This window comes from Zootoca vivipara, chromosome 4 (assembly GCF_963506605.1).
Source record: "Zootoca vivipara chromosome 4, rZooViv1.1, whole genome shotgun sequence".
In the NCBI taxonomy this organism is placed as follows: domain Eukaryota; kingdom Metazoa; phylum Chordata; class Lepidosauria; order Squamata; family Lacertidae; genus Zootoca; species Zootoca vivipara.
Window position 1 is genome coordinate 37,517,127 of NC_083279.1, and position 20,501 is coordinate 37,537,627.

Consider the following 20,501-nt stretch of genomic DNA (forward strand, 5'->3'; position numbering starts at 1 on the left):
GCTGGATTATGCCAAATTGGTTAGTTTTTTCCTCTTTAAATTACCTCATGCCTCTTTATTCTCTTCATCTTTGTTTAGGTCTAAGGGACCAAAAAGGAGAAATAAGGACAATGTGGCAAAAACTCATCTTTCTCTAGTTCCCTTTAAATGCCCAGGACAGTCAAAATTTTACTAGACGTTCATAGAAGTTAATTAATAGCTATGCACAGACCCCCAACTGTGTCAAATTCTGGGGGAGTTAATCACTACTGTTTTGCACTAAAAATTAACTTCCCTTGGCCAAGTATGTAAATATATTACAGTCCTGGAAGATTTTGGAAGACTTGTCTGGTAATTGCTTGACCCTTCCTACTAGTAAACTGAAAAGACAAGACAGTTGCAGCCAATTTCAAATGTGAAAAGAGATATATGATCCTTAATTGTGAATCTATCTTCTCTCCCATGCTATGAAACTGCTAGGCGCAGACATCCAGGGTAATGAGGGGAAGCACTGCCACTTTTCTTGCCATCTTAATCAGGAGAGGCAGTAGATGTACTGTGGGCAGTGACAGACTGAACAAGGGCCAATAAACTATGACTGAACCTTGATAAGATGAAGGTACTAGGGACACATACCTCTCATGTCCAGGAAACGGGAAGACATTGTGTAGCACCCCCGCTGAAGGAGCAGCTACTTAGCATGGGGTTTCTCCTTGGTTCACTGTTGTTGGTGGAGGTTCAGGTGATTGTGGTAGCAAAGAGCATCTCTTCCCAGCTATGACCCTTCAAAGAACAAGACAACCTGCTACCGTATCAGTTACCTGGGTTCTGATGATCTCATTTGGATTATTATAGTCTGCCTATGTGGGGCTGCACTCGGAAACAAACTGGAAGCTACAACTAGTGCAGAATGTGTCTGCCAAGTTATTAAATAGGGCAGTGATATGTGATCTGGCATCTCTGACCTTAAAAGTTCTGCATTGGCTGCCTCTGTACTACTGGGTTTCAAGGTGTTGGCAACTGTTTGTAGAGCCCTAAAAGACTCAAGGTCCAAATATCTGCAGGATTGCCTCCTCTTTAAAACTGGGGGTGATGAGAGAGGCAGAGGACTCTGCTTCTGATCCCTGCCAGGATTTATAGTGAGAGGGTGCAGAAAGGCCTTCTCTGTGGTGGAAACACAGCTTTGGAATGATCTTACCCGAGATTTACATCAGCTGAATTTTTTATTTATTTATCTAGACATTGAGATGTTTAATCCTTAGTTGTAGAAGTTAGTGTTTTGATGATTAGCAATCCTAACAAAGTCTACTCAGAAGCCATATTGAATTGAATAGACAAATGGGGTTAGAATTATTATTTCATTTTTAGCTTGTGTGTTTTTTATTCATTTTAAATGTATTTTGCCTTACTGCTTCTTATATATGACCCTGAGCTCCTCTGGATTCATAAAAACCATAAATAAATTAATATTCCCAGTTGGAAGTGGTTTAGAACAACCCTGTAACACATTTCTTTGGGATTAGATCTCTTTTGCATGTTGGGGGCTAGTTATTTATTCTTTATTTACTCCCATTTTAATTCTACCCTTCCCCCTATGAGCTCAAGGCAGTATGCTTGCTTCTCCCACCCACCCTGTGAAGTAGGTTTGGCTGAGACATAGTGATTCGCCCAAGATCCCCCATTGATTTCTATAGACAATTCTAGTTCCACCCCGGGGAGAAGAGTGTAAAAAAGAAAAAGGAGTTTGCAAGCAAAAAACAGGAGATGGTCCACTTCCCTATGCCTTGCCTCTCTCATAATTCAAACCCCGCTTTTGCACTGTGCACTGGAAGTGAGTACAGGAAGCCCGTTCCAACCCCAGAGCAGTAGGAATTGACAGTAAATGTGGCGCTGTATAAGCCGACGCTTTCTACGTCTCTTAGCTGTTCAGACCATTCAGCTCCGGCAGCAAACCCGGAAGTGAGCGGATGTCACGTCCGGTGGTTCCTCGTCACGTGATTGCCTTAGAAACTGTGGAACATGGCGGCGCCCGTGTCTCCGCCGTTGGTGGCGGAAGAAGGGCCGGCGAAAGTGAGGTAAGGAGAGCTCTGCGGAGGGTCTGGTCCCCCTTATGGGGAGCTTTCCGCACGGAGGGGGGTCCGGAGGTGGCGCTCGCTCGCTCTTCCGCTCGCCTCAGCTCCTGGTTCCCACACGTGGCGCTTTCGGTGAGGAGGCAGCGCGCCACACAACCCTAACGACCCAAGCGTAAGCTGCGCTGCTTTAGGGGCTGCTCCTGCCTCTGGTAGTGGAAGGTTGAGCTGGGCTTCATAAGGGCGGGAAGGTTTCTGCAGGGGCAGCTGGGAAGCCTGACAGGCTGCGCGTGCCTCGGGTGCTGCTTAGCTCCGAATGGGTGGGATTAAAGGGCACCTGGGGGAAAGCCATGAGGCAGGCAGATGTCATTTGTTGTGATGCGAAGGAAGGAGGGGGCCCCCGCGGGGAACGTATAGGTAAGTGGTGAGCTTTGAAGCATCGCTGTGGCTTGAAGCGAATACAAAACCCTTAATGCTTAATGAAATTGCAAAATCGTTAAGCCTGTATAGAGAAAGGGTCACCGATGTGATACAAGAAAGTGAGAAAAATAAATTTCCCCTTTTATGTGTGGATGCCTTTTAGGCCTTTGGTATGCAATTAAAAAGACCCCTGAGACTATGCCAACTGTTGCAAACTGAATAGTAAATAATTGTTAAAGGAGTAATGTCTTCTTAAGGATTGGTACTGGGAAGTTTGGTACAGTGCACTTTAAAACAAAGTCATTGTACTTCTATAGTTGGTTGGGGAATTGCTGTTGAAACATTTCTTAGACTTGATCATTTGTATACATTTTGAACTAGAAATTTTACAGAACTGACAATCTGTGCCCAGTTTTTCTTTCTTTTGTTCATTATTCGTTTAGTATTTTCCTTTATTTCTTGGTTGGAATAATAAGCTTGCATTCTTTCTTTTTTCCAAAAAATGTTTTGTAGCAAAATATTAAAACAAGTAAATTTAAGTGGTTGCAATTCAGCTTAACATTAATGGCTGCAAACCTGTCAGCCTTTGACCTTTGAATAAATATGCATAGGATTTTACCATAAAAGAACCAGTTTACAGGGCAATCTCACACATGTCTTCACCAAAGTCCCACTGGGTTTGTTGTGATATACTTGTCAGTTTGCATTTCTTAGTGCAGAAAGTATTGATCTGATGTGTAGAGATCTTTCCTATTCTAATTAATTCAAGAGGGTTCTTGGGGCGTCTCTGTGTGAAAGAAAAAAGCAGGTGGTTCATGATGTTTGGGTTTTTCCTTCAGAGAAGCTGAGTACAGTTGACATAAATTCTTATCTCTTCTGTCGAGGTCATGCTGATTACAAAAATAGTCCAGAAGGAGCCTGGGTTTCATTTTCTCTTTCTATCTCTTTTCCTTCTGGTGTGGTGTTCTGTACATAGTATGTTTAGTGTTAAGGTTTAGACTTATAAGTTATTGTAAGTTTAAGTTAAGTCTGCTGCAACTGCATTTCTTATGGACTACATCCAATCCTGAATGTATTGGATTTGTGACCGTTATGCTCATTTGTCTTCAGTAGCAGTAAAGCTCTGCTGGATGAAATAATTGCTTCTGGTCTATTTTGGGGGAATCCTGCAACATGTTTAAGTTTTTACTCTGCTAACTATACATCGGAGTTCTGCTCTGGATCATATTGAGTAGAATTCCATGACAATACTATCGGAAAAAATGACATTTGTTTGTTGTTTTAATCCAATATGAAAACATTGTTATAAATGTTTGTATGTTCAGCATTTAGGAAATCCTAGTTGACTGTTAGCTGGCCAATTACTACAAAAACAAAGAAGAATCTTTTTTCCATTTTCAGCCACAAAAAGTACAGAGCACTTTTGAAGAAAGAGAAACGGAAGAAAAAGAGACAAGCACTAGCAAGATTGAGAGATTCAGGTAAAAGTTAAGTTGATGAATGGTACAGATTACTTGTGAAATATGAGGTAAATTTCAGCTCTCAGAAGATGGTTGCCATTGGTATTCAGAAGTGTTTAAAAATGTTTTAGATTGAAAATAATAAGTAATTGTTTTTCATTACTTGTCGACAATGCTGCAGCCTCTTCATCTGATTATAGGTTGGAAAGTGTAATTCATGACTGTGGCAATCTTGAGAACATAGGCTCTATGCATGCACCGATTACTGTCTTGGACCTTAGATTGTGTAGAATGCAGTGGCTTGCCTCATGGCAAGGGTAAGCTATCTTATATATTTAAAAAGAGGTACACTTTTTTCTCTTCAGAAAAAGGAGAGAAAGATGAACAGGTTTCTGAAAAGCTAGAAGATGACGACCTAGATGATGAAGAAAAACAACTCGAAGAGGAAAGGTAAATTAAAATTATATATAATTGGCAGCTCTACTCTATGCGTATTTAGGCCTACTTAGAATAAAGTTCCAGTGGCTGATATTCAATGAAATGTGATGGAACAAGAGGATGCCCCTATGATATATTAACATTGCTTAGCTAACTCAGCAAACCAAATGCAAAGGTGGTGGGCTGGATCCAGACTTTACTTCCACCGTCTTGTTGGCAGAGGTGGGGTGACTTTTGCCAATTCCATCCTCCCCTTCCAGCCCACTGCTGTTGTGCAAGTGAAATGTAAAGTTGCAGTGTTTAATTGCCTGTTTTAGGTCATAGTCCAAAAGTTTGAGGAATTACTCTGCTAAATAGTCTTGAGGCTGCAACCCTATGCATAGCTATCTAGGGTTAATCTCCATTGAACATAGTGCTTTAAATGGCAAGTAAACATGTATAAGTTAGCACTGTATGAATTGGAGCCTGTGCCCCCTAGCTCTTCTGAGGCCTTTCTTTAGATGTCCGTCTTTGAAGATTAGGTGAGCAACTACACAAGAGAAATCTCTGGAATTCTATCCCCAGGTTGCTTAGTCTGACACCATCATTATTACCTTTTAGACACCAGGCAATGTTTCCCCCTGGGTGCCTCCACTCTTATTAGTAATTTGCTTATATGGTTTAGCCATACTACTGCTACTTTACTGCTGTGCTTTTGCTTCTTTAAACAGTACTTACCGGTAATTTTAATATTACTATTTTAAATAGAAAGATGGAATTTTTTTTTTTTAGAAATAAAAAATAGTAAGATGATATTCAGTGATAACCCAGCATTCATCGAATTCTATTTGCAGGCAGAGGCTTCATGAGGAGTGGTTGCTGCGAGAAGAAAGGGCACAAGAAGCTTTTAAGATCAGGAAAGCAAAAGAAGAGGCAGCAAGAAAACGTCAAGAAGAGGAAGAGGTGCAGTATATGCTTTGACTACCCTTTTGGAGCAGACATTCTAAACATAAAAATAATTACTGAGGTCTTTATTAAAAACACACACACACACCAAAAAGCAATGGTTGTATGAGAGGACTTCTCTCTCCAGCCACCCACCACCTCCATCTGTCTCTGCTCTGGAAAACCCTGCAACCTGCTGGAGCAGGGTTGCTGGAGGAACTGCTGGGGGTGGGGGGGGGGTGAGAACCAATTCTGTCAGAGGTGACTTTTCCCTGGGAGATGGACAGTGTTAGATTTCACACCTTCATTTTACCTTTGACTAATTTTGGAAAACACAGCACTAAAGTATAGTGGTTACGGTTGGCTTATTTCTGGAAAAGTTTTCATTGATTGTTGGGAGGCTGATTTTAAAGGATGAGGGCAAAAAGTTGGACTTTTAAGGCTAGTTCAGTTCTGTGTTAACTGTAATCTGCAATGAAGGGGAAAAAAGGAAGTTTACACACATCTAATGACCTATGTTGCTTTCTTCAGTATCTCAGAAGAAGTAAATGGCAAATTAGTTTACATATAGTTCACTTATTGGTTAAACCAAATTTTATCTGTTCAGCCTTCCTGGAGATATTTAGCATAATGCCAGTCTGTGTTTGTTTTTTAAAGCAAAGAATAAAAGAAGAATGGGAGGAACAGCAAAGGAAAGAACAAGAGGAGGAGGACCGGAAAAAACAAGTGAAGAGAGAGAGAGAGGTGATTCCTGCTCTAGGAGGATAAAACACAGTGCATATCCTCTTACAGTAATAATAGGACTAAAAAAAAGAACAAAATGACATAGTGTTGGGACACGAGGGTTGAAAAGTTTTTCTTTCTGTGCTTCTGTATAATGTTGTAAATTGAACATGCTATGAATAAGTGAGGCTGCAATGCTATACCTGCTTACTGGGAGTAAACCTCATTGAATTCAAAAGGATTTACTTCTGAGTAGACATGTATAAGAAAGCACTGTAATTGTAGGTGCACCCTTCGTTATTCAGGGCAGTATATAAGTTGCTAATATTATTGCTGCAGTATCTTGCCTTATTCCCAAGGCTCCGGGCAAATGCTTGTTATTTTTCATTGTTTTTAAAAGGCACAGCAAACAGAAGGACAAAATAGAATCTCCCCTGAAATGTTCCATGAATGCTCCCAAATATTTTGTGCCCTTTGGCAGCCTGCTTCACTGCAGCTGGCAATTGTGATTACACTTCATGAGGGAGAAGGGACACAAACTCTCAGCAGCTATCAATACATTTGTCGGTAGCTGCCGCCAGGCTATCCTCCCCTACAGTTCTGCAACTGGCAGAGAGAATGGTTTCTTGTGACTGTTGGGCCAGTCCTCACACACAGAATTATTGTTGGGAGGTTCTGGGCACAAGCTATGAATTCTTATGTTTAACTGTAGTGTAATCTCTCTAAGAAACTGTAGCAAGTATACGTATACTAACTGTTTAAGAACTTAACTTCACAAGTAATTTTACTGCTGCGATTCCTTAACCATTTTTTCCACTCAAAGATGTTACAGCTCATCTTTACCTGACTCATTCATCAAGATGTATCTTTTTCTATAGCTTGCTGGGTGTGGGAAGGAACATAATATAATGCTTTCGGCTTCTTGTAGGTTAATTTGTTGAATGCCTTGCTCAGCATATAGAGAGCAAATGGTGATCTTAATCATGGAATTGTACAGTTCAAAGGCACCCTGAGGATCATCTAGTCCAACCCCTTGCAATGCAAGAATATGCAGCTGCCCCACATAGGGATCAAACCTGCAACCTTGGCATTATCAGCACCACGCTGTAACCAACGGAGCTATCCAGGCCCATGCTTTGCCTCTTATTATGTTGGGATTTAACTGGTCCAGAACAATAGCAAATGAGATTATGAAACTGTTTTAGTTGACCAGCAGTTTGTGTAATATATAGATAGCAACCTTGACTGAGTACTCCTCCTAGTATCTTTTGAAAGTAGATGAAATTGTGGGAAACTGTCCATTCCTTACTACTACAGCAAAAGTATGATGTTGAGGGAATTTGCCACTTTTAGCTTTGATGGAAGTAATAATTTTATTTGATTTTCAAAACTTATATCCCACTCTTCCTCCTAAGACCCCTGTCATTAATGTCACTACATAAATGACAAACATGTTATAGATATATACATATAGGCAGTACCAAGAACTAGAAACCATCCATCAGTTTCTTAAAAATCTAGGTGTTCCTCTACATAGAAAAAACTGGCAAAAAGGACGTCTTCAGTTGGTGCCTGTTGCTGAACAATGTTGCCACCAAAGTCCTAGGAGGAGCATGTTCTGTAGCTGGGGTGCTATTTCTAAAGATGTTCATTTACTGATTCATCAGCCCCCAAACTTTCTTTGATATGGGGAAAGGTGCTGCCTTAGATAACTGGGTGCCAAGCTGTTTAGGGCTTTCTACAGCAAGACTGGAACCTTGAATTGGGCTTGGCAGTTAATTGGTAGGCAATGCCGATCTTCAAATGATATTCTATGGTCCCTAGGCAGCATACCCAACAAGACTCTGGTGGCTGCATTTTGCACTAGCTATATCTTCTGAACCATCTTTCAGGGCTGCACCAAGTTGAGTGTGTTGCAGTAGTCTAAATGGGAGGCCATTGGAGCTTGAATCACAGTAACCAGACTACCCCTGTTGAGGAATATAGGCACTCTGTGCCACTGAAACTACTTCCAGACAAATTAGAATCCAGGAGTACACCCTGTCAGTGATCCTGACCTTTCAGATGGAATGCAACTCCATCCAGAACAGGCCACCTACCAAATCTGTGAACTCAGAAACCACAAGTCTATTGTACCTTCTCTTTGTGAGAATTCAGCTTCGGTTCATTAGCCCTTATCCAGCCCATTACAGCATCTAGACATTGAGAAACCAAGGGGGATGATGTACACTGGAAATCAGTGCAAGCTGAAAATTAAGCCAAAACAAGTGCATGTATGTCAGGGGAAAGGTATGATTGCTAAACTTGGGCAACTGGGTTCCTAAGGCACTCCTTTCTGTAGTCCAATAGAAAACCCAAAGCTGGTTAATAATTCTCCTTACTCTATTGGAAACTTCCTTTTTGCAGGCTGAACTGGTTTCAGTACGCTGGTACCCAGCTTGAATACATACTGGGGCACTGAACTCTGGTTACACAGATATCATAGGGACTCTGTCCCTCTCAAAGACACCACTGCATTGGTGGCAGCAGGTGGACCTGGGTATGTTTGACCTTCTGGACATCACTGAGAAAACTGTTTCAAAACCAGTTTCTAGGCACAATCTTCACAGCAGTCTTTGGCATGAAATCCTTCAGGAGAAAATTCCTTGTGATAAGAATTGGATGGTGAATCTGGGCCACTCAGCTCAAATAGAAGTTGAGAAAAGTCTTCAAAAGATGTATGGTTGTGCTAAATCACTTGCAGGACTGGGCTGCTGTCTTTATTTGCCTTGCAGATACTTGAAAATTGTACCAATATGGTAATATATTTTAACCTTCAGTTCTGTTTGCTCTTTAAGCATTTTGTGTCAAAATTTGGGAATTGTGTCAAGTAATTGGAGGAATTATTTAAATGTAACTAGAATGTTTTCTACATTTTTCTTTGGGCATTCTTCATAACATGGAAGCTTTTTCCAGTTTTATTTGACAAAACAAACAGAACATAATATAAAACATGAATATTATGGTCTTGACTGAAGAAACCAGATGATGTCTCCATTCAGGGTTTTCACTAGTCCTATGTTTGCACCATTTATAGGAAGCTGTGCAGAAGATGTTGGACCAGGCTGAAAGTCAGGTATGTTTAGAGCTGTTGAAAATGGATCACCGAAACTAGAATTCTGAGCTGCTCTTCTTTCTGGAGAACAATGGCAGCTTGTTCTTTCATATGGGTTATGTAATTAGCTTGGATCGCACCATACATCTCTCTTTAACGGAGCAAACTTGTCACAGTGGCCTGGGTGGGATACTTCAGAGTAACGACTCTACACAGCTCTGCATTTTATCCTTTTATTGGTGCTGTGTATTTACAGTACTCAAGGCAATGTTATTTACAGATAGTGTGACATGTTGTCAGTCTTCCTCAGTACCTCCGAATGGAGGTTGGCGCGTTTTTCTCCAGCAAAGAAGCTTGGGGAGACCCAGCCTCTTCCCATGACGTTTCTTGCGCAATTCCGGGGTGGGCGGGATCGGCCTTCCCCCCTTGCTCCCCCCTTCCTGTCCCACCTTGGGCAGTGGCTCCGCTACCTTGCCTGAGCCTCGGACACCACTTCCTGCTTCTCCACTTGAGGCGGAACTCTCCCTGCTTTCCCCAGCGCTCGGGGATGGGCTGGAGCTCAAGATGGGAGGGACCTCCCGGTATCCCCTGTCCCTCACAAAACTATTCCTGAGATAGGATCCCTGCAGCTTGCTATGAATTTTGCCAAGAAGAACTAGACTGTGTGGACCTCATCCTGTTTCAAAAAGATGCTTATTTTCTTAAGAATATGTGCTCAAAATCAACATGGAGCTGTTCAGTATCAGTCATTCAGAGATTCAATGCACTCCTGATATATAATTTTTTTAAGCTGATGGACCATGAAGATGCTCATAAATTTGCTGATGTGACTGAATTAGATTCCTGTGCTTTAAAGCCTCCCTGAAGGTCAGAGGACAGGGATTCTACAGGTTCTAACGGTACAGAAAAGGTGTCATTCTCTTTGGAAAGAGAATTGCCTTCTGCAGTGTATTAGTGCAGTGCCCAGAAGTATTTTAGCACTCTGCATACACTCAACAGGACTTACACTTGGGCTACAATTCTATGCTTGATTTCCTGGGAGCAAGTCCTGTTGAATTTAGTGGGATGTACAAGGCCTGTTGAAGCTTACTGGGATGCATAACAAAAATTGTTCAGTATATTCAGTGTACAAGTATGCAAAGTTTCACACTTCTAAGGCAAAGTGTATGTTTTTAGGGTTTAAACCTCTCCAGTCTTTTCTTTGGTCTAGTTTTCAATATTTAAAGTAGACTTTAGTATTTCCCTAAACTGTTCAGTGGCATTACATTTCAGTGGTAAAATTGTTTCTCCCCACCATCTTGCAATTATAATCACTCCTATTTTCATAGAAAAATTGAATTTATTCATGACCAGTCTTCAGTTTGTTAACATATATAATGTTCTTGTTTTCTATAAAAAAATCCAGGTAGAAAATGGAACCACCTGGCATAATCCAGAGCCCCCAGAGAATATGGGACGTGAGAAAGATTGTGCCAATTGCCCGTTCTATATAAAAACTGGAGCTTGCAAATTTGGAGACAGGTAATTCAATTCTATATGGACCTTTTAAAAATATGGCTTGCATTTTATTTTGCTGGGGGCAGGGAATCTACAGATGCATTACTGTTTCAATACATCAGTTTAGCTCTCATTTTCACACTCTGAAAGGGAGATTTCTGCTTTTTCATGTTCAAAAGCCTGTGAATGAAGGGGAAAATGTAGGATCTAAGTTGCTGTTTCTTGAACTGTTCCATTTTAAACGAAAGATCTAAATAACTGCTACTGCTGCTTGTATTAAAGTTCTAGTTTTTAATTTCCTCCCACTGCATATTAGGCCCATAAAAATTAGGAAAGAAGGACCGGCATAGCTAAAAGAATAAATGATGGATGGGACAGAACTGAACCTCCTAAATGTCTGAAGTTAATTATAGCTGTTGGAGAACTAAAAGCTATGTTGGTGCTTGTGTTTTTAGCTTCACTGCAAATGCAACCTAGATTCTGAAATTGAGAATCTGCATTCAAGGCCAGATTGAGATTTTGGCAAAAGGGAGGTCTATCCACCTAGGTAATTCAGACCAAAGTATGCCTCTGGCAGAAATGGTGATTCCAGAAAGCCCAAATGCTCACTGCAGGACCAGACACCTGATCCCCATGCTAGCTAACTAGACCTGGGCGGGATGTTACTTTCACAAGTCACAACTGAGACATCAAAACAGAAAACTGCAAGCTAGTGTCAGTGAATTTGTCTACAACTTATCCAGCTTTGTACTGAATTCTTTGCTATCTTTCTTTTTCTTTCTTTCTTTAAATTTAAGATGTTCGCGGAGGCATAACCATCCAACCTCTAGTCAGACACTCCTTATTAGGGGTATGTTTTTTACTTTTGGGATGGAGCAGTGTAAAAGAGATGACTATGACACAGATGCAAGCCTGGAGTACAGTGAGGAAGAAATGCACCAACAGTTCCTAGATTTCTATGAAGATGTACTTCCTGAATTCAGGAATGTGGGAAAGGTTATTCAGTTCAAGGTAAAACGCAAAATATTGTTTTGCTATTCCCTAATTGCAGGTTAAGATCCAATGTAATATGTTAATGCAAGAAATTTGCGAGCTGATGTTGGGCAAGTGGTAACCCGCAAGCTTGAGGTATCACCAAGTATCATAGTGGTCGTGCTTGGGGTCACACAACAGCTTTTGCAAGCACAAGACACTCACTGTAACTCTTGTGCTACACCAGAACAAGGCTTATGCTAGGAGAATGATTGTTGTGTGAATGGGCTGCCACATTTGGATATCATCCTAGGCATTCCTAATTTCCCTTCATATGCAGATGTGGAGAGTAAAAAAATAGGGAGGAAGCAGTTAGATCAGGATCTCTACCATGAAATACTTGGTGTGTTTGTGTGTTCAGTGGGGGTGGGGTCAGAATAAGTCCCTGCTACTTAGCCTCTTAATTCCTTAGTTTTTCACACATGGCTTTTCCATTTTGGCTTCATTGTTGTTAAATAAATCGTGACATGGTGTAATATGTCATGTGTTGTTATTAATCCGAGATTGCATTCAAAGAGGGTGTACTTTTCTTTTTCCCATGACAGTATAACCCATTAAAGAAAAAGCTCTGTTTTCATCCAGAGGGAGTTAGTTTAATAGGAAGGACGGTGAAGGTGGGGATGTAGAACAAGGCTTTATAGCAGGGGTCCCCAAACTACGGCCCCCGGGCCGGATGCGGCCCAATCGGCCTCCCAATCCGGCCCGCGACGACGCCCGCTGCCGCCGCCCGCTCTTGCGGCGCGGCGACGATCTAAAAAATCGGCAAAAAATCGCCGAAAATCCTTTGTGCGCATGCGTATGGGCCTCTCCCGACCCAGAAGAGGTCATTTCCGATGCACTTCCGGGTCGGGGGAGGCCAATACGCATGCGCACAAGCGATTTTCGGCGATTTTTTCCCCCGCACGGGCGCGTGTGCGCATGCGCATGGGCACGCACTCCCCCGCCCTCCGGCCCGCTGCGCGCGCACTCCCCTGCCCTCCGGCCCGCCACGCAGTCGGCGCGGCGGGCACCGGCCCACTGCGCGGTAAGTCTGGGGACCCCTGCTTTATAGGAATGTTCATATAGGTTGCTAGTTTGGAATAGTACTTTCAAGACTCGAACAGTAACACTTCTTCCTTTGCGTTATGCGAGAGCTGTTTTGGAATGTGCAGTTGATGAATCACAGGCAGTGTTAAATATTTATAGCAATCGTAGTTCATGAATTTCACTTACACAGCACATTGTTCTTCAGGAAGATGGGCCTAATGCAGTGTGGCTTAGCCACACTGTGTGCCAGTTATTTATGTCAAAAATTTAGCTGAATCCTGAAGTGTGTGTTGGTTAGACAGAAGAGCTAGGTATCAGTTTTTGATAGAATAAAAGAGATTGCACTTGTGTGCGGGTTTTTTTTAATGAAACTAAAACAAGTAAGACATAACAACAACAAAAAACACCATATTCTCTGCTCTCCTACCTCCCTAGCCCTCAGTGGTATAGTTAGATTACAAATCCATTAAGAATTATTGTGCTTATCAGTTTTGTTTCGTTGTGCAACTTGGAATAATCAGAAGGAGTTCGGGTGTTTTGTTTACCCACTCCAGTGGAGATAAAGATCCATCAGCTTGCTGCCATGATGCGATTTGATGTTCATATATCAATGTTATGATGGCCATCTGTCATAGGATGGGTGATAATCTGACTGTCCTGTGATTGTTATTAATACATGAAATAAAAGGCCACCAAACCATGAAAGAAAGTGCATTTTGTGTGCTGTGATTAAATAAGGTATCTTGTAAACCATTCAACTAAAGCAGCTGTGTAAGGATACAAATAAACTGTGCTTCCAAATTTAAATTAGAAATGTTACCTTAAATTAATGCTCCATATCCTGCCTGAATTAAGTTTTAACCTGCTTTTGATATAGGTCAGCTGCAACTTTGAACCTCATCTTCGAGGAAATGTTTATGTTCAGTACCAAACGTAAGTATTTAAAATTTAGCAGTTGGTAAACTGAATGAGAAATCATAAGGAAGGCTTATGTGGTATGGGTGGGTATACAGTGGTACCTCTACTTACGAATTTAATGCGTTCCGAACGCACATTTGTAAGTCGAAAAAAATTGTAAGTCGAATCCCATAGGAATGCATTGGGAGAAAAAATTCGTAAGTAGACGCAACCCTATCTAAACCGCATCCAAGATGGCGGACGGAGCTCCATTCGTAAGTAGAGTTATTCGTAAGTAGAGGTACCACTGTACTGGTAAAGCTCTTTCCCAGTAAAAATGGCTAATTCTCCCATGTTGATGCAATATCACTTGATTGACTTGTATTGCTTTTATGAGGTTCTAATAATATATATTTTTTTACTTTTAAAGAGAACAAGAATGCCAGCAAGCTTTTGCTTTATTCAATGGTCGGTGGTATGCAGGTCGGCAGCTTCAATGTGAATTTTCTCCAGTAACAAGGTGGAAAACAGCTATTTGTGGTAAGTCAGTGAAAACCTCCAGCTCTAATAGCTGGTGTCTTTCAATCTAAACATCTTTCATGTTACTGAATTATACATAAATTATAATTTTAAAGTGAATGCAACTGATAGTATCTTATTTGAAAGACCCTGTTCTGCATCAAGTAATAAATAAATTTCCACACCTTTGAGTGCTTAAAGTATTCGAACCCACCATGCTACATCTTGGCATCACAGGATCAAGCATTTCCTATATTCAAAAAGACAATTGTGAAACAGGGATTTGTGCATATATACCGTGTTTCCCCTTTTTTAAGACACTGTCTTATAACTTTTTTCCTCAAAAAACCACAGGGTGGCTTATTTTCAGTGGGATGTCTTATTTTTATTGCGTCAGTATGGTATGGTACAGCAATTTGCGTGCTGAACAGGCGGTGGAGAACTCAGCTGAGAGGCACATTTCCCCCTGTGCCTGTCGCTGATTCGCTGGCCCCCTGAGCACGCAGGAGGGGCTGAGGAGGCAACAGGAACGGGGCATCTTAAGCCTATCCAGCACTGTGGGAGGCAACTGAACAGGAGAGAGGGTGGCACTGTAAGAAGGACTCAAGAACGTGGCCTCATATGGTACCAGATAATAACTCTGATCCATCTTGCTGAGGATTGACTGCACTGGGTGGTGGAGGCTCGCTAGGGTTTCATGCAGGACCTTCGCAGAGCTACTGGTACCTGGAGATGCTGGGGTCCTTCTGCATGCAGGACAGATGTTCTGCCAGTGAGCCACCACCCTTCACCAAAGGGACTGGCTGAGGTTGACTCACTGGAGCTGCTCTCCTGGTTCCAGGGTTTAAGGGCCAGAAGTATAAAGCAGCACCCTATGTTTCTGAGGAGAGAGAAGGAGGGAGGAAGGAAGGAAGGAAAGAAGAAAAGAGGGAGCAGGAGGGAGAGAGGAAGGAAAGAGGGGAGAGAAAGAAGAGTAGGAAAGAAGGAAGGGAATAAAGAAGGAAAGAAAAAGAAAGATTGAGAGAAGACAGAAAGGGAGAAAGAAGGAAGGAGAGGGAAAGAAAGAATAAGAATGAGGGAGAGGAAGAAAGCTGGGAAGGACAGAAGGAAGGAAGGAAGGAAGGAAGGAAGGAAGGAAGGAAAAGAGGGAGCAGGAGGGAGAGAGGAAGGAAAGAGGGGAGAGAAAGAAGAGTACGAAAGAAGGGAGAGGAGCGTAAAGCCTCCTCAGAGTTGCGCGCTCGCGAGGAGCCGCAGCAGCAGGAGGAGCCGCGTCAGGAGGAAGAGGAGCCGAGGCAGGAGGAGGAGGCTTCCCGGGTCGGTGCCTGGCAGCGCCGCGTGGAGAGTCCCGAGCCTCTGGGACGCAGCAGTGTTCTGTAGCACTTTGAATCCTCCTCCTCCTGCCGTGGCTTGGGGCGCTCCACACGGTGCTGCTGGGTGCTTTGTCTGTGCTTCAGCAGCAGCAGCAGCCGTTTCCAGGCGCCGAGCCATGGCAGGAGGAGGAGGATTCAAAGTGCTACAGAACACTGCTGTGTCCCAGAGGCTCGGGACTCTCAGCGCGGCGCTGCCGGGCGCAGACCTGGCAAGCCGCCTCCTCCTCCTGCCATGGCTCGGGGTGCTCCATGCAGCGCTGCTACGGCTGCCTTTCTACCCCCCCCCCAGGCCCCAGCTGTTTGTCGGCGCAAGGTCCTGCTGCTGGGTCCCGCTGGCTGGGGCGCTTGGTGGTCTCGTTCTGTGTGGCGCTGCAGCAGCAGCAGTAGCCAGTTCCGGGCACCAACCCGGCAGTCCTCTTCCTCCTCCTGCCGTGGCCAGCATGCTGGGTTCCGCTGGCTCGGTGTATGGCTTATTTTCGGGGTATGGCTTATATCCCGCAAATGTGTAAAAATCCAACTACGGCTTATAAAATGACGTCTTAAAAGGGGGGAAGCACGGTATATACACTAGGGTGATGACTTTTTCTTTTTTCCCCTCAAAAATTATTTCCTGTAGCACAAATGGATGAACTTTTGCCTATTAATGACTAAAATGAGGTATATTCCATTGAAATATTTAAAAAGGTTACGCACAAACAGTTTTTAATTTTTTTGTATGCCATTTTACCATTTCATAAAATTGTATTAACAATTCTATATATATATATATATATATATATATATATATATATATATATATATATATATATATTTCGTATCAAATTTGGACACAACACCACATTCCACAATGGGGAGTGTTCTTAGCAACATAGGGTATACAAATGTCACACCTGTGCAAAGTAAAAGCCCCCTTTTGGGACCTCAAAACTCAGCCAGCAGACCCTGCCGGGCATGCTGGGAAAAGAACCTACAGGAGAGGTAGCAAAACATCGTCCTCTAGAGGTGTCTATACTGTTACTGCAGCTAAAAAAAAGCTTCCTTGTGTGTTTGATGACCCTATATAATGTTGTATATATGTGACTCTAAAGCTTGGGTTTAATTTTATATCTGCTTACAGTGACTTCAAAAATGGTCAAAAAACTGATAATTTTTTTAAATCACTTTGTGTGTGAGGTTTTTTTAATCAAATCTCTTTGAAAGTAAGATTTTATCTAATATTTAACGAAAGCTCATCAAATTATGATACAGGAAAATGAGGTTGTAAAAAAGTCATCACCCTAATATACACCACACAAGACACAAGATAGCACCTATGAGAGATGATGCCAGGGCCCAGCAGTAGCAGCTATTTCTGAGTCGGTGCATTTGCTAGAGCTACTGGCTTCTGAGCCCTGAATATGGTTCAGTGATACCTCTGGTAGGGATGCCTGGGCCACACTGAGCTGTCTGATACAAGTTGATGTGCCTTCCGCTTGACTGCCATGTGGTTAGAAAGAAACAGATATTGCAGTTGCTAGTATACACCTAAAAGTGAACAAGATCATACATGACTCTGATTCAAACTTGCCTATATGTTGGGCAAATTGCCTTTACTCAAAACACTTGCTTTTTATCCATGTGATATCAAGATAAGGGGCAATATCTAGCTGTGACTTCCAGCTTAGGCAACAGACAAATGGGGTTTGCTCTTCCTCTCCTGCACCACCTTAAAATCTGCAACGGGAACAGAATCCAACTGGGTCTCTTCAAACGCAACATTGATTTCCTAGAGTTATTAAAACGAGACATGACCCACCCCTTTCACCCATACATCTGTGATAAGAAAAATCATGCAGATAAAAATAGACATAGAAGTGTCCACTGAGTCTGTTTAGCTTTCAAAGGTTATAATTACGGTTGTCTTCAGACTTTGATAATGAGTTTCAAAATTGGTTTTCAGGTTTGTTTGAAAGGCAAAAGTGTCCAAGAGGGAAGCATTGCAACTTTCTTCATGTGTTCAGAAATCCAAACAATGAGTTCTGGGAGGCCAACAGAGATATTTACAATACCTCGGAATGGACCAAAGAGCCAAGTAAATATTCAGAAAGGAGAAACAGAGCGGGATACCATGAAAACTATTATAGGAGGTCAAGAAGAAGAAGTAGTCTAAGTCCAGATCACGCTTACAGCAAAAGAAACGGAGACTCTGAAAGGGAAAAGAGTTATCACAAACATAAGAAAAGACAATTTCCTGAGAGGTCACGAAGTCGTGGAAGGCGACGGTCACGTAGTAAGAAGAAAAGAGGCCGGAGTCGTAATAGGAGCCCGACACGTAGCCGTAGCAGAAGTTCCTCTCGGTCGAGAAGTAGAGGTAGAAAACGATCCAGCAGCAGAGGTAGAAATAGTTGAATTTGTTGCTGAACTACTTTTAAAGATACTTGTGGATATAAAAATTTGGTGCTTACCAGAGCTGTTGCATACTAGAGACCTGCCTGTGCCCTAGAAATAAAGCTCATGTGGGCTATATTTTTTGCAATGATTATTTAAGGGTGAGAATACATCTCACAATCTTCAAAACTTGTTTACCCAATTATTTGCTATTCTGTCATGGAAGTCTGGTGTTCTTTATAAATCCCCCACTCATTCTAATGTAAAAAGTGTACCATAGTTAAGCAATTGTGCCAAGGTTCTATCTATCTTTCTGTTTAGAGATTTGTAAATAAATTCAGTGTGTGATTTTGTTTCTTAAAATGGCAAAATAACTTTTTGGTGGATAGGATACAAAAAGCCCTTTTTAAGAATTATTTAGAACTGTTAGGGCTAAGGTGGGGACAAAACAAACAAGGCATGGTTCTTACTCTGCAGCTATCTTCCTTTGTTTGCATGTGAAATGTTTTGGTACACCAATTTAGGGAGTAGTTCAAAACAAGCAACTTGTCTAATGTGTTTTGGTCTGAATAAAAGTGGAAAGCACCAGAGCACACAATAAAACACATGTATACATAATCACATCTTTCTGGATCAGCACAACATACTCCAAAGTGTAGAATACAGCTCTTATTTCAGGGGGTATTGCTAGGAACAAATTAGCTGCTATGTGTGGGTGGAGTCAAGAGGCTGTGTTTTTTTCCCTTGTTTGTAAGTATAGGACAAGTTAGTATTACTGGCCTCTGAAGGCGTGCTTGCTGTTTTGATAATGGAATACAGATCTAAAGCACCAATGTGCATCCTCTTATATATCAGAATTGGGAAATGGGTTGCGCAGTTTTAGCCCCGCTTCAGACATCTATTCTTAGCCATATATTTCTTGTAGTTTGCAGGATCCACCTGAGACTCTTTTTTACGATCCCGAGTCATGCACCATCCAGATTAAAACACAGCTCTCAGGTGTTTTACTGCAAGTGGTATTCTAATGCACTAACTTTAGCAACCTAGCAGTTCGAAAGCACGTCAAAGTGCAAGTAGATAAATAGGAACCACTACAGCGGGAAGGTAAACGGCGTTTCCGTGTGCTGCTCTGATTTGCCAGAAGCGGCTTTGTCATGCTGGCCACATGACCTGGAAGCTATACGCCGGCTCCCTCGGCCAATAATGCGAGATGAGCGCGCAACTCCAGTCGGTCACGACTGGACCTAATGGTCAGGGGTCCCTTTACCTTTACCTAACTTTAGCAAACAGCTGCGAGCAAACATTCTCTTTTTGGAATGCGGGTTTCTAGAGGTTCAGCCAGGGGTAAAAAATATTAGGTTGAGGGGAGCTTATGTGAAAGTTATTGAAAGCTGTTTGCCTAGAAGCATTATTCATGGTTTTCTGGTGCCTGGAACATACTGCCAAAGGGATTTACATAAGCCCTATTCAGCTGTCTTATGTCATTACAATTCCAAAAGGGCAGAAAGCAGGAATGCGCTTCCTACTTCTGCTCCTTCCATCACCACACATTTGGCAGTGGGGAGCTGCTTTAAGGTAAGTTATTTGTGCAAGTTACAGACATAAATGTATGCAGAGTTCACATACAGCAGTCACCCAAACTACATGAAAGATGTATAGACAGGGCCAGGAACTGAAATCCTGCTCCATAGCAGGCAACCAAGAACTGCCACAAACAGAGAAACTAGACATTGTGGTTAGGGATATGGCTTCAACAAGCTGCTCAGCTTACCTCCCTCTCTCCGTGAACAATTTGCATAAAGTAGTAAAAGTGAATTACACAGTGGAATAATTTACTCTCGTCTCGCAATCTAGACTTTGTTTTTAGAAAACACCCACATCTTTGCCTTGGAGGTAAATATATACCACTGTGAAACATTCACAGTCAACTTCAAGCCCTGTAGTTCTTTAAAAACAAAACAAAAACCTAAATTTCTAAAGAGAGTTATTTTGGCAGGCTACCTACCCATCGGTGTTTGAAATTCCCATTGTTCTAGGCACATTTGTGATGGAATTTCATTAGCGTGAGCAGTTTCTGAGCTCTGGGTGCAGCACTGTGCCTAAGATTTCAGATTACGGCAAAACCAGAGTGGAAGGAAAGGAGGACCTTTCTCTGCCTCCACACTTCCAGCCACTCTCTGAAGACTAGAGAAGAGACCCTCTTAAGAATATTAGTGGGGTGAGCAGGGGAAGGACTTGACCAGGCATCCCCAAACTGCGGCCCTCCAGATGTTTTGGCCTACAACTCCCATGATCCCTAGCTAACAGGACCAGTGGTCGGGGAAGATGGGAATTGTAGTCCAAAACATCTGGAGGGCCGAAGTTTGGGGATGCCTGGACTAGACCATGTGAAAAATGGAACATAATATCTTAGCTGCAGTTCATTCATTTTTCAGTTTTGTATTCTTGTTATAAAAAGCGTGCCTAGGCATTCTGTTGTTGCACCCATAACCTAGGTATAAGGTGCCATTGAGCTAGCTTTCATATCTCCGTTCCTAATACTGCTACCATGAACTTTCAGTTGATAATGTCTATTTCCAAAGGCCAGAAAACAAAACCAGGAATAATAGCCTGTCAATACATTTGTTTTGAATGGAAAGGTTAACATCTAGACACTGATTTTCTTCAGCAAGTGAGATAAACCTAA

The 20,501-nt window shown here is 42.2% G+C and overlaps 1 protein-coding gene across 1 annotated transcript; it reads left to right on the plus strand.

Annotated features, from left to right (window-relative positions):
- The first annotated feature begins 1,919 nt into the window (after window positions 1-1,919).
- Window positions 1,920-19,305, plus strand: ZRSR2 (zinc finger CCCH-type, RNA binding motif and serine/arginine rich 2). The gene is made up of 11 exons (XM_035115987.2): window positions 1,920-2,054; window positions 3,870-3,949; window positions 4,294-4,378; window positions 5,200-5,308; window positions 5,948-6,034; window positions 9,090-9,128; window positions 10,513-10,628; window positions 11,402-11,615; window positions 13,540-13,595; window positions 13,990-14,099; window positions 17,388-19,305. The coding sequence occupies exons 1-11, from the start codon at window positions 1,999-2,001 to the stop codon at window positions 17,834-17,836; spliced, it is 1,401 nt and encodes a 466-aa protein (XP_034971878.1). The 5' UTR covers window positions 1,920-1,998; the 3' UTR covers window positions 17,837-19,305.
- Window positions 19,306-20,501: the final 1,196 nt, after the last annotated feature.